Source organism: Branchiostoma floridae, chromosome 16 (assembly GCF_000003815.2).
Source record: "Branchiostoma floridae strain S238N-H82 chromosome 16, Bfl_VNyyK, whole genome shotgun sequence".
NCBI classification, from domain to species: Eukaryota; Metazoa; Chordata; class Leptocardii; order Amphioxiformes; family Branchiostomatidae; genus Branchiostoma; species Branchiostoma floridae.
In genome coordinates, this window is record NC_049994.1 from 12,757,185 (window position 1) to 12,769,722 (window position 12,538).

Genomic DNA, 12,538 nt, shown 5'->3' on the forward strand with positions numbered 1-12,538 from the left:
GTACAAATGACCTACTTTACATAAGGACAACCAGGCCACGGTGACCACTTTTTGGTGGTCCTCTAGATAATTATTCCCATTGACACAAGCATGATTATAGTGACCACATTACCTTACATCTCAGTGGTCTTCTTTGGCAGGTTTGACTGTATCTTCGGGTCAAATGATCCAGAGCGCATTAGAGGAACGTAACACAATGGCACTGGAAGAATTGCTCCCATTTTCCCCACAGTTTTTTTGTTGTTTTGGTTTTAGGAATCCTTGACTTGTACTGAGCAACAACAACAAGCACTCCGCTCTATCAATTGTTTTCAAAAATGAGCAAATTCACTGCAGTTCATGTCAGCTAGATCTGTTATAGCAACACAGAATCGAAGTAAGGTTACATCTTTTAACTGGCCTGAACGTAAACAAATCATACAGGTGACCATCGCAACCCCTTAGTAACCCTTCCCGTGTATTTAAACCGGCTGTCAGGGGCGCCCAGTGTTTTTAAACGCTGCTTGTTGTTGTTTCCTGGCCCCGAAACGGCGGTCTCGCCAACAATAACACGCCGTTTTGATTCTGAATTCGTCTGTTACTCTTATCTTTTGAGGGAAGGTCGTCCCATATCGGAATCTTACAACTCTCACAGGTGTTTCTGGGTTACCTGTGGGGCGGCCACACCGGGGGGAGTTAAACAGAACAGCCGTTATCAGGCAATCCCAGAGACCCCATAGGCCTATCAACTTCTTCACCGTTGCCAATGACAATGCTCTAGAAAAATCGTGACCAAACGGAATGATGTTGATACTTTTGTGAGAAACAGAAAAAACAAAGTCTGAAGATTGTTTTTGTGCCATTTGTTTCCAAAATACGCCACTTTAACCATACTGACAATATAATACAGTTTCATAGACAATTGACATTAGGTTTTCTCTGTATGAACACTAGAACCATATGTAAAAAGTTAAAACATCATATTCTTGAGCGTGTAGAATATTATTACCAACTTCATCGCCATGACAACGCCATGTAAAAATGATATCAACCCGTCAACGTTTGACTTGCCTTTCATCAGGCACAATTATAATGATGTATGGGGTCGTGACTGTGCATTATGCAAATAGTGAAAATGCCGTTCTAGATGGCGGTCTCGCTGCGGCAGGAGCTCGCACATCATGCCTCAAGTCTCCCACAAGGACACATGAAAGCCCCTGGAAACTCCAGAAATGTGCAGGTGAGACCTTTAGGTAACATTCTGACTAGAATTCAAGACGCTGCTTCGCTGTTTTTTGACACAGCTGACCGACAAACCGCATGGTGTCCCCGATTGTATTCCGCCGAATGTTGTTGTGAAGTGTTCAGAACGATTTCCATCGCGATTTAAATATGCGCTTTAAAAATAACATTTGGTCGAAATTCCCTCATATAAACTTAGCAAAATGTCTTAGTAAAAGTCACACAAGAACAGTAACTTGTTAAGAGTTGCACATGAAAAGTGATATTTTCTGTGAAAGATCTCGGTTGGCTGTTGTCATTCCAAATATTGCGTTGGTGGCTTTCGAAAAATGGCGCCCATTCGGGGCGATCATGTAAAATTCCCCAGCATTAATTGGAACGAAAATTAAAACTTTCCCTCAAGAAATTCTCCTCAGTTTTCGTCAAATTCGATAGATCGAGGCACCAGGTACTGATTGTGTGCCAAGCGGTGGGTAGTTGCCGGTATCCCGGGGAAATTTGAGGCGCGAAATTGTATCTGTGTCGTCCGACGGCTGAAACCCTAGATACATCTTGTGTTAGGACGGCGCCCTCCCTCTTTATTTCTCTCAGCTCTCTGACCTAGTTTGACAATTTTAACAACCTCCGATTGCCGTGATTAAACAACCGCCCCATAACGTCGTTACCAGTCGGATAATCACTTTATAGTTTAGCGAAAATTTGGACAAGATTGTCACTGTACGACGGCACAAAACAACGATGGCGGGGTTTTAAAAATCGGTCGCCCCCCTCCCACCCTTCTTCACAACAAAAATGTCGTCCCATGGATTTCGCTGGAGTTTATGATGGCACACAATATCGGCGCGAAAACTCAACGATTCACGAATCATCGCGAATGTTTTTAAAACCCATAGGGTTTTAAACGTTTGTTTATCTTTGCACTTAGGTTATTGTTGCGAAATTATATACACATTTCATTTGTTTGCCGAATTTGCGTTTGTATGGTAGGAGGGAAAACAATGTGGATTGACAGAAACAGTTGTCCATGTGACCCGTAGCTTGTGAGGTCAATATTTTCTATAGCACACATGGTATAGATTCGATTGTCTTTGTCGCAGGTAATTTGTAGAATATTGAGAAAGAGGATTTTCTTCAGAATTTTGTTGGGACACTGATTTATTTTTATGTACTTTTGTTTGAGCAAAATTTGCTTAAAAATTAGGGCAGATTTAGATAACAGATAAGATAAACAACTTGTTTCAACCACTATGGCATATCATCTATCTGCGCATTTTATAGTTAAAATTTTGTAAGTATTTGAACAAATTCACTTTCATTTGTCAATTGTCATTATAATTCAGTTGTGGTTTTGGAATTTGAAATTATGTACCTACTTGCATTTAGATATACTTATGAACAATAATGAAAATATTTTAATGTGCCAGTCTTCACCTCACCTCACCTAATACCATCCACAGTTTGAGAATGTAGTTTTCATATGACAGCAGCTAAGTACTGTAGTAGTGTCAGTGGTGATTAGATTGTTTGGCTCTTTTGGTAAAGTAAAAACAGTTATTTTATAGGAAAAAGGCTGCAAATTTTCCTCTTAAATGTAATTACCTTTTCATCTCAAACTTCTCAATATTACATAGTTGGTAACATACTGTAAGTAATTTATATATCGCTTCCTGAATTTATCCAACATGTGCCTTCTAATTTTCTGAATGGCTGTGATCGTAAAGTACCATTATCTCAAATCTCTCCCTAGCAGCCCTTCATTCCAAATCCACGGGCCAAGCCATTCAACCCAAGTTACCATGGTAACCAACAGGACCACACAGCAGTGGGTGACCACTTCAGCAGGCCAGCATCCCATCACCATGGCAACCATAACTACCAGGTAAGGATGATGATGACAGTTTCAGCTGTGGAAGTAGGACAGACTGATGGCACTGAGAATGTCAATACTGTACTTCTTTTCAGGAGAAATCCCCCAGGGTTGTCATGTCGGCTTGTTTAACATGCTGCTTTTGTGCCGTTGAGCATTGAATATTTATATCAAAACATATTTCATTTGTTAATGTGCTACATACTGTGCAAAATTTTGATTGTGTCAGAAAATCATGACCATTCCCTACCCACTGTACATGTACACTGAAAATCAAATTCTTTCAGTCATGTTTTCAGTGCTTGAAGTACTTTTTTTATTACGCGCTACCTGCAATATTGCAAGTTGTAATGAATTTTATGACTGAAATTGAATCCTAGATTCTAAGAACAAGACTGTCATTGATATCAAATATCATATATCAATATGATATATCAGAAGACTTTTATTTTGTTACTTCAATAAGCAAATAAACATTCAAAATTGCCCAGGGAGACCACTTGGGACCAATAGAAATTCTGGTCCATGTGGACATGTGGTCATTAAATGGCTTGCAGGGTTGGACAAGTCCACTAGCCCTATTGTCCCGGGCAAGTGAACATGTCTATCGGGCAAGTACATGTTCTACCCAACTTGCCCGATCGGGCAAGTTAGATTTTTTCCATTGAGTGAGATTTTCATATACTTGCTGCATTTCACAGCCATGTTATTAAGCATTGGTCAACTCAGAAAAATATAGCTAATAACAAGAATTCCATTGATGGAAGTGAAAATACATAGAAAAAAGTGTCATTTAGATTTTGGGCAAGTGAAAAGTTGGTTCGGGCAAGTATATTTTTTATGTACTTGCCCGATAGGACAAGTGAATTTTAGAAAACTTGTCCAACCCTGGCTTGTATCATGTAAGGTGTCATCAAAAGTGGTCAGTCACATTGGCCAGTTTTGTTAATGTTGTTACTTGTACAGCTTTGAAGTTTTGTTTACTTTTTCTTTTCTTACAGGTAACTCAACAACATAACCACATCCCCTCCAATGACCCCTTCTCCCCTCCCCTGGACACCCCGTCCTTTTCCCAGTTTCCCAGCCCGCCCCAGCCCCGCGAGTCAGACCCTGTCTCGCTCTACTCCCCGTGGTCGACCCAGCAAGATGAGCCCGTGGTTGCCCAGGCAACCCCTGCGGACATCCTGTCATCTCCGCTGTGGGGGACGGACCTGAACAGTTCGCAGGACAAGAGAGCTCTTGATGACCTTGTGTCAAAGATCATTGATGATGATGTACCGGTCAGCAGTGGCCAGCCTCAGAATGGAGATGCTGATGTGTTTGGGAGTAACTCTACCTTCGGCTTGGAGGGGTAAGCGTTTTTTTTAAACATATGTTAGCACGAAAGTCCATCTGTGTTGGTAAACGACATTAGGAACAAGGGACTAAACATTATATACTAACATTGGGTCTGTTGCCGCCATTCGTCAACTTATGATGCAAGCGAACAATCGATTGATGGTAAAGTCATATTACAAATGTGTTTGGGCCAGGGCTTGAGTCAACACCTCAAATCATTCATTTATAATGACTGAATGATAACATAAGTGATTGATGCATACTTTGAGATCTTCTTGGTGTAATTATACATTTTCAATAGATAAAGTTTCAATAATTTGAAATAAATGAAATGATTGAAAAAATGAAATTCAAATGTTTTTATAGTCTGGAATAAATATTTTTATTTCTAAGTTGAAGTATTGCTCATTGTATGTATTTTGGGAAACCAAAGTCCAGATGACATATTTTCAAAAGATTGATTTCTTTTTAGATTGCAACAATGAGGGTTATTTTGCTTAGTTTTATTATCTGTGCTGTTCACCATGACAGGAACAAGTTCAACTTCCAGTCCATTTGGTCATCTGGTGGGGATGAGCTGCTATCTGGACCCAAACCTCCTCCTCCCCCGCATCAACAACAAGTCCTGCAACAACAACAACAACAACAACAACAGGCACGCAGACCTTTCCGTCGAACCCCTGGGAACAGTCCCATGTGGCCAAAACGTGACATCTTCTCTCAGCCGCCCCCTCCATTACAGCACCCTCCAGGGCCACCACCACCACCCTCCAAGCCATACGAACAGAACCTCCCAATGATGGGCAGCAAGCCCCCGTTTCACAGCCCGCCCCGCGGATTCAACAGGCCCCAAAACTTCCGAAACAACGACGACCCGTTTGGTAATATCGAGCAGTGGCGGAATTCAGCAAAGCAAGAGCAGCTGGAGTCCCCAAAGCGTCAGGAAGGCACCCAGCGGTTTCGTCATCAGTCGGAGGAGTACCAACCACAGGGCAACTTCCGGGAGCGGCACAGCTCTGGGAGCTCTAATTTCAGCATTGGGGAGTGGAATGCAGACGAAGTGAATCTTGGACAAGGGGATGGAAACTATTTCCAGCAGCAAAACAGTCGTCAGGAGCAAGGCTATCGAAAGTACAGCAATTCCTCAGTCGGGGATTCCGGCTGGGGAGGTCAGAGGGGAGGTCGCTGGGGCCAGAGGTCGGAGTACCAAAGGTCAGATGGATCAAGAGGGGGTGTGGCGGAATCCACACCCAGAAGTGCATCGCAGGATGAGCTTGCAAACCAGAGTGGTTTCCGCCCCTTCCAGCCAGCCCTACTTGAGAAGACACCCGGCTTTCGCAAGCAGCAGTTCGGAACGCGGTATCAAGGCCGTGGTCGTGACTTCCCCCCAACTGGATCTATGGCCGACACCCGTTCGACCTGGCAGGGGAATGAGGAGAATCAGGTCCCAGCCATGCCTGGACCTCAAGCTAACGATCAAGCACAGTATTCAGAGTGGGCTCGCAACAGTAAGACCACGGCAGTACCCTGGAATGGGAAATCGCACAGCAGCACCAGCTCGGACGAGCAGAGCCCCCAAGGCTTCTATGACAAACAGCAACAGGGATTTCCTCCAAACAAGCCTTTCCCCCCTTCCAGCCAAAGTTCCGATGCAGGATGGATGGGCAACGGAAATTTCCAGCCGCCACCAACATTTCCATCCGAGTTTGCGGTCCCCAAGAGTGATGCTTCACAGCAGCCGTCACCTACCACACCTCAGCACTCACCCCCGAGGGACTTTACCGGCAAATCTAACTACCAACAAGACAGCCCAACCTACCCGCATCCAGGAAACCGGTTCAGTTTCCATGGCGAGAACCGGCCTCCCATGCCACCTCGAAACTTCCAAGGAGATGCCATGCCACCTACTTCCGCTGGGTACCAGCCTGGTGGTTCTATAGACAAGTGGCAGCACCAGTCATCCGGCAGTCACCAAGGCAACAACCCTGGCAGCAGCCGGCCACCCTCAGCAGCAGGAAATTACCACGGGAATAGCTCTGGGAATAACCGACCGCCGCCTACGGGATCGTTCCAGGGCCCTGGTGCGAAAAGGGAGCCTCCGTTTGGTTTCCGCCCCCCTCCTGGTGAAACAGCGCCACAAGGTCAGCAGGATGGGCCTCTTGGCCCTCCTCCCCCTCGCGGTAAATTCTCCCGCAACCGCAACTACGAAGAGATGATGGCAGAACAGTTTGGGCAGGCTCCTCCATTTCCGCCACCATTCGCTCACAACGACAAGCGCCACAACCATCACACAACCATGCCCCCTCCTCCCCCACCACCCCAAGGACCAAATGGGATGCCCCCTCTGTCCCCCCTCTCCGGGGAGGCTTTTGAATCCTACCCCCCAGACTTTTACCCCCCAGGACCATTCCCCCCGCCCTTCTACGCTCCGGAAATGATGTTCGACTTCCCTCCCCCGCATCCGTTCTATGGTTACGCGCCGCCGTATGGTATGTACCGTATGGGAGGGCGGCGTAGTGGCCCGTCCAATGAGCTGCACGTCCGACTGGAGGAATGCTATGACCAGTTCCGAAACCTGGAGAAGGAAAGGAAGAAGGTTAGTAACTGATTATTGTACAAAGCTGGACATTTTGACAGATTTGACTTTTTACCATTTTATTGTCGAATGAAAATTATGGTTGATACTCGAGATTTGCAGTTTGAAATGCATATGTGTAATTTAGTTTGGTATTTTTGGAATTGTGGTAAGAAATAAGAAAAAAAAAGTTAAAAGTTAAGTCATTTTTTGTGATTTTTGTTTTCCCAATATCCATTATGTATTCCGTTCCACGTTGGTCAACTACTTCGTAACTTTTTCAACAGACGGAGGCAGATCTGGCCAGGCTGTATCCTGGGAAGAAGATCAGCAGCAACAACAGCCTGCCGATTCCCCGCCTGCCATCCAACCCGTCCCGCGTCGATCGCTTGGTTGTGGACCAACTGCGGGAGCACAGCAGGGTAAGAAGAAGCATTCATTTTTTTTATTTTGAATATTTTAGCTTGACATTTTGGTAGCTGTGTGTATGTTTTACATTTTACAGACCCTTGGCCTTATGCTACATGAAGCATCTTGATTTTTTATTGAGTTAAGTTAATTATCATTAAGACAGCATGGTATCTTGGTATATCCACTGTCTATGTAGTGAATATTGTTCAGTTCAAGATGTCCCCCTGCCCAACTTTACTTGTGAACAAAACAGCAAAAAAGACAAGGTATCAAAACCAGAAATCCTGCTGCAGTACCATGGAAAGGAGCTAGGGACCCCAAAATCTAACTTCTTCATATAGTCAACACCTAACAACATACCAAATATCATAAAGTTTCATCCATGACTTCCAGTTATGCTGCCCACAAACAAACACATGCACCTGAAAACAGTAACATCCTCGGTAACGAGTGGATTGTTGCCTAGACCAATTGTACATTTTCTCCTCAGGTTGTGACGCTTGTGAACAGGATCGAGGGTCTCGTGTCGGAGCCGCTGCACGCCAACCTGATCAGCACGCTGGAGCGTTTTCTGGAGGGGGTGCGGAAGGTGCAGGCCCGGCGCCGAGAGGAAGTGGTCAACGCAACGAACCGACAACGGCAAGGTGGACCTCGCCACCAGGACGACAGAGGTGGGCAAATTCTAGCCTGATTGAATTTTCTTATAGCAGCCAAGCCAACATCTGCCGCCCCAGACAGTAGAGTTTGTGTTACACAGACTAGGCAAATTCCTTTTGCTTTAATCCTTTTTTTCTTAAGATTTAGAGTTGCAGGTTCTACATTTTAATACTGTGTGCTTTTTCCATATAGATATACTTGTACTAAGTTGTAGTAAACCTGTACAAGTTATCATCTCTATATAACTTATAATTAAAGACCACCTGGCCAATTTGTGATCTCTATTAAGTAACATTGCATTGACACAAGCAGTAAGAATCCTGTATAAACTGACCACCTTTCTATGTAGATTTTATTGGTCCCCTGAGTCATTGTCTTGAGCAATTTTGACTGTACATGTACAAGGTAAATTTGAAAGTTTGGGAACTTAGATTTCAATACTAAGTTTCATGTTGTTTTCCAGATGTGCTGGCTCTAGCCGTCAGTATCCACGAGCTCACCCTCCACACCCGTAGGGCTCGCACCGCGCTCTGGTGTGCCTTGCAGATGGCACGTGCCACCCAGCCCGACCCTCCCCCCATCAGCCAACCAGAGCTCAGCACTCCAGCAGGCGACAGCCAACCGGAGCAGAGTGTGTCAGGTGGGAGTGCGCCAACAACAACAGGTGTTAGCGATGAGAGTAGGCCATAGTGTTGATTGTTTACGGTCGCTATGGTTACCACGATGTAGTGTATTCGAAGATGGCAAATGTGCCAGGTTTATGAGAATCGTGAAATGGAAGAAGAAAGTCAACTTTGCAGACGGCAAAGCGTCAAGCAGGGTAGCACGCGGCTGCCGAGGTGCATCATATCAAGAATATACGTCTCAAGAAAGGAAAAACAGACTGAAGAAAAAGACTACCCAAGTCTCAATCGATGTGTTACAGGATGTAGTCGAGTTTGTAGCAATAGAAGTATATCCAGAGCTCGTCTATGTGCTCTTGAATAGAAGGAAGCAGCAAAGATGTTTGTACTGTTGGATATTATTAATCGTGCCACACGTTTCTATATGTGCTCACAAGAATCTACGGAGTTTATTCTGAAATGCGCCAGGAGAAAATAGGAACCAAACTTTCCTTGGGACCACTAATTATATTCACAGGACTTCTAACACGCATTGATAGCGTACGGGAACTTCCCACGACTTCTTCTCAAGGGGTTAGGAACACAGCTATTCAGAGCTAGAGTAAATCCATAATGTTAGCAATTTAACAAGCAGCCAGCGGTCATGGCTCACAGTACAGTTAATTAGCTAGATTGTTAGATCTTTCGCTGCATGCTTGCAGGAATGTATAGGAAGTTTGTTCAAACTTGCCGTAAATACTATGGTAGAGATGTTAGAAGGGAAGCAGGACCTGGTTGGTACTGGTTGTCCCAATTATATAAGCTACTGCTGTTAGGTAGCCTACAAACTTTTCTAGCAGTACTTTCACTGGACTTTTTTCGAGTCCATGTTGTTGAAGTCTTAGATAAGCAATTGTGCAGGGTTCTTGGGGCTGCAAGTAGCTGGCCAAAAGATGTATTTTGGTCGAGATGTTGATTTTATATGGCGAGCAGGGTTGTCGTAGCAGATGTATGTCGTTAAGAGTGTTGTATTTTCCTATCTCACTGCTCAGAAGCCAAATACCAAGAGCATAGAATGTGTTATTTTTTATGCAACGAGCATACGTGCATTATGGTGTACTTATACTTGAAATCTAAACCGTGTCAAAGACGTTCTAAGGGTTGCTGCCCTGTCTTTGGTTGTGCGAAAGCAACCTTCGAAAGGTTAGAGGCATTGTCTGCAAGGCATGCATTTATGGAGCAGGCTATTCTAAGGGGAACAGCAACCAAGTGAACTACTCTGATTGTACCCTAGCCGAAAAGAGAACACAAAGTAACAAAAGTCTTGCCTTATATCGCCACATGACTGTAGAATTTCATAAGCTAAACATGTATTTACAGTACTAAGAGATTGAATCTCTGCAATCGAGGTCGTTGGCCCTCAGTGAAAACCAATGGTTTACTTGAGAATTGGACTGTTGTAGTGAAAAGATGATGAAGAAATGTTGTCTTGTCTGGTACGGGAATGAAAAGTTGTCTCTGCAGCAATACAAAGGAAATAATTACAAAGCTGAAGCAACTACTGGTGTAAATGTTGACTCTAAATGTTTATATATATTATCTATATCTATAACTAATGCAATATGACTGGATTCAGTGGATTAATTTATTTTGATTGAACAGGAACTTGATTTTGTGTAAAAGAGCTAGCCTTTTTGTGACCCAGTTATAGACTTGTATTTCCTATCATGAGATTTATGGAAGCCATTCTGCCATAGAAGAAGATATGTATCTTATACCTCACAGTATAATATCATGTTTGAATGGAAATAAGCTTTGCTTCCCAGTCCACCACTTTCTCATAGTGACCACATAGACTGCAACCAGCAGAGCTGGAACACTGATATGGTTTGTAACCAAGTCTCAATTTTGTAGTGACTACCTACTCCTAATGGCTATCAGAGACTTAATGTCATTATCTAGTACTCAAAAGTATGGAATTTGGCTATAGAGTCTGTAAAGACTTGTGGAAACTGGGGTCAGAAAAAAGTTCTGGAAGAAGAGGATCACTTTGAGAAAACTTAAAAATCCTGTATGCTACATTGATCTTAATTTGGTCTTGCCCATTGTGGAAAGGTGATAAATTCTCAAGACATTATGCACACCTTTTGTGTTAAACTACGTTTCTCATTTTAATTTGGTGCAGCTTTTAATGGACAATCCATGCAAACTGCCCCTTAAATGGATTATGTACCCATTGCTTTGGAGAGGATAGCAAAGCTTACTTTCCTGTTGTGTTACCCATTTGTGTTGTCAGTGTTTTGGATTCTTAGAATATATGATACGGTAGAAAATAGAAATTACCACGTTGCACTGCATATCCGATGAGATTCCTAGCTTGCTGTTGATTACAGAGAGCCATTCTGATCATGTTTTTGAGATGATTAAGTTTCTAGACAATTTTAGGTTAAAATGTATTGTTCTCAGTGTAGTATAAAAGTACAAAGACATTATTCAAGATTCGAGACGAAACAGCGTAGTTAAGTTAGTAAGCCAAAGACATAGGTGTTAAATGGAAATAACAAACCAAACAGTTTCCTTGATAAAAACTTTGAATGCCATAATTGATGTATCCAAGATTAATTTGTGTGGGATGAGTCTGATAACATTTACACTGACCGAGGTGAAATTTTTAGAATATTTCCCTCAAATATTTAAAAACATTATCAATTTATTGTAAATTGCAACCAACTTCCAACAGCCCCTCATCATGCGACTTTTCATATATTGCTGATTGTTTTAGATAAGACAGAGCCATGGTCCTTTCCTTGTTTGGAGCCTGGACAAAAAGTACTTTATGCAGTTCACCAAGGCTTTTATAGACCACAACGAAGAGTGTTAGGCTTAAGGTTAACTATATATTATATGTATTATATATATGCATGATAACTTGATTGTCTTTCACTGCGCACAGATATAGTTCTTGTTTACAACTATGTATAGGGAGAGAGAGAGCTGATATGACAGCTGTCAATCACTTTGCCGTTGCATGTTGATTTCTGGTTTCCCATATATGGTATCATGGCTGCTAGGAAATACACGTAATAATATTCAAGGGTTACATATGTGTACTTAAACAGATATTTTGGTAGGAAGCGTTTAGATGGAATTGTTTTTCCGATAGATTATACTGTGTACCAGGAAATTGAAAACTACTCACCGTTGCATGTTTGCCAGGTGTATGACTATGAATAATTAATTATTACTGTGTGTTACTCTACACTACTGAGGATGTAATGTGTGATACTTATGAACTGTACTCCTACACAAAAAGACTGGAGCTGTCTCACATGTGATATTGAAACTTTCCGTACGTTTGACACCCCCCTTGTGAAATGGACTGGTCCCAGCTCAGTGGCTACTGCCAGAAAAGTGGATACTTTGTGGACTGTTCCATTATTGGATGAAGGGATGTGATTGTTGTGCTTAGCAGAAAAAAAGTGGTGGTGTTGTTTGCTTGCACTTTGGTGACCTGAAAAGTTGGACTTGTAATCGTGGCAGTAGTATTGAGATGGGACAGACAAAGTGAAATGTGGAGGGCTGTCAGAAATGTACGAAAGCTACAACTAATAATTGTGCTTGAGTGTTATGATATTGTTAATGTTGAATGGTGGGAAAAGCTGTGGGGAAATACTAGTGATGCATTTTATTGCCTTGAAAATTTGAAATGTGGTTTACTAATGTTATGAAGAGTTCGCCTAGCTAGTTCCACTTGGATAGTGGGTGTTGATGTGATGACATAGAGGTAAAGTATATAGTTTATTATGCAGAATTATAGTGACGGACCATTCAGAGATGGCGTTACCTATTACTATTAGATATTGAAAT

The 12,538-nt window shown here is 42.8% G+C and overlaps 1 protein-coding gene across 1 annotated transcript in view; it reads left to right on the forward strand.

Moving 5' to 3' along the window:
* Window positions 1-1,064: 1,064 nt before the first annotated feature.
* LOC118432721 (trithorax group protein osa-like) overlaps window positions 1,065-12,538 on the forward strand; it is a gene marked incomplete in the record, with an annotated part of 13,766 nt that continues 2,292 nt past the window's right edge. Inside the window, 7 exon segments of the mRNA XM_035844332.1 lie at window positions 1,065-1,219; window positions 2,969-3,100; window positions 4,090-4,439; window positions 4,958-7,022; window positions 7,289-7,423; window positions 7,903-8,083; window positions 8,533-12,533. Coding sequence (XP_035700225.1) covers window positions 1,127-1,219; window positions 2,969-3,100; window positions 4,090-4,439; window positions 4,958-7,022; window positions 7,289-7,423; window positions 7,903-8,083; window positions 8,533-8,759 — 3,183 coding nt within the window.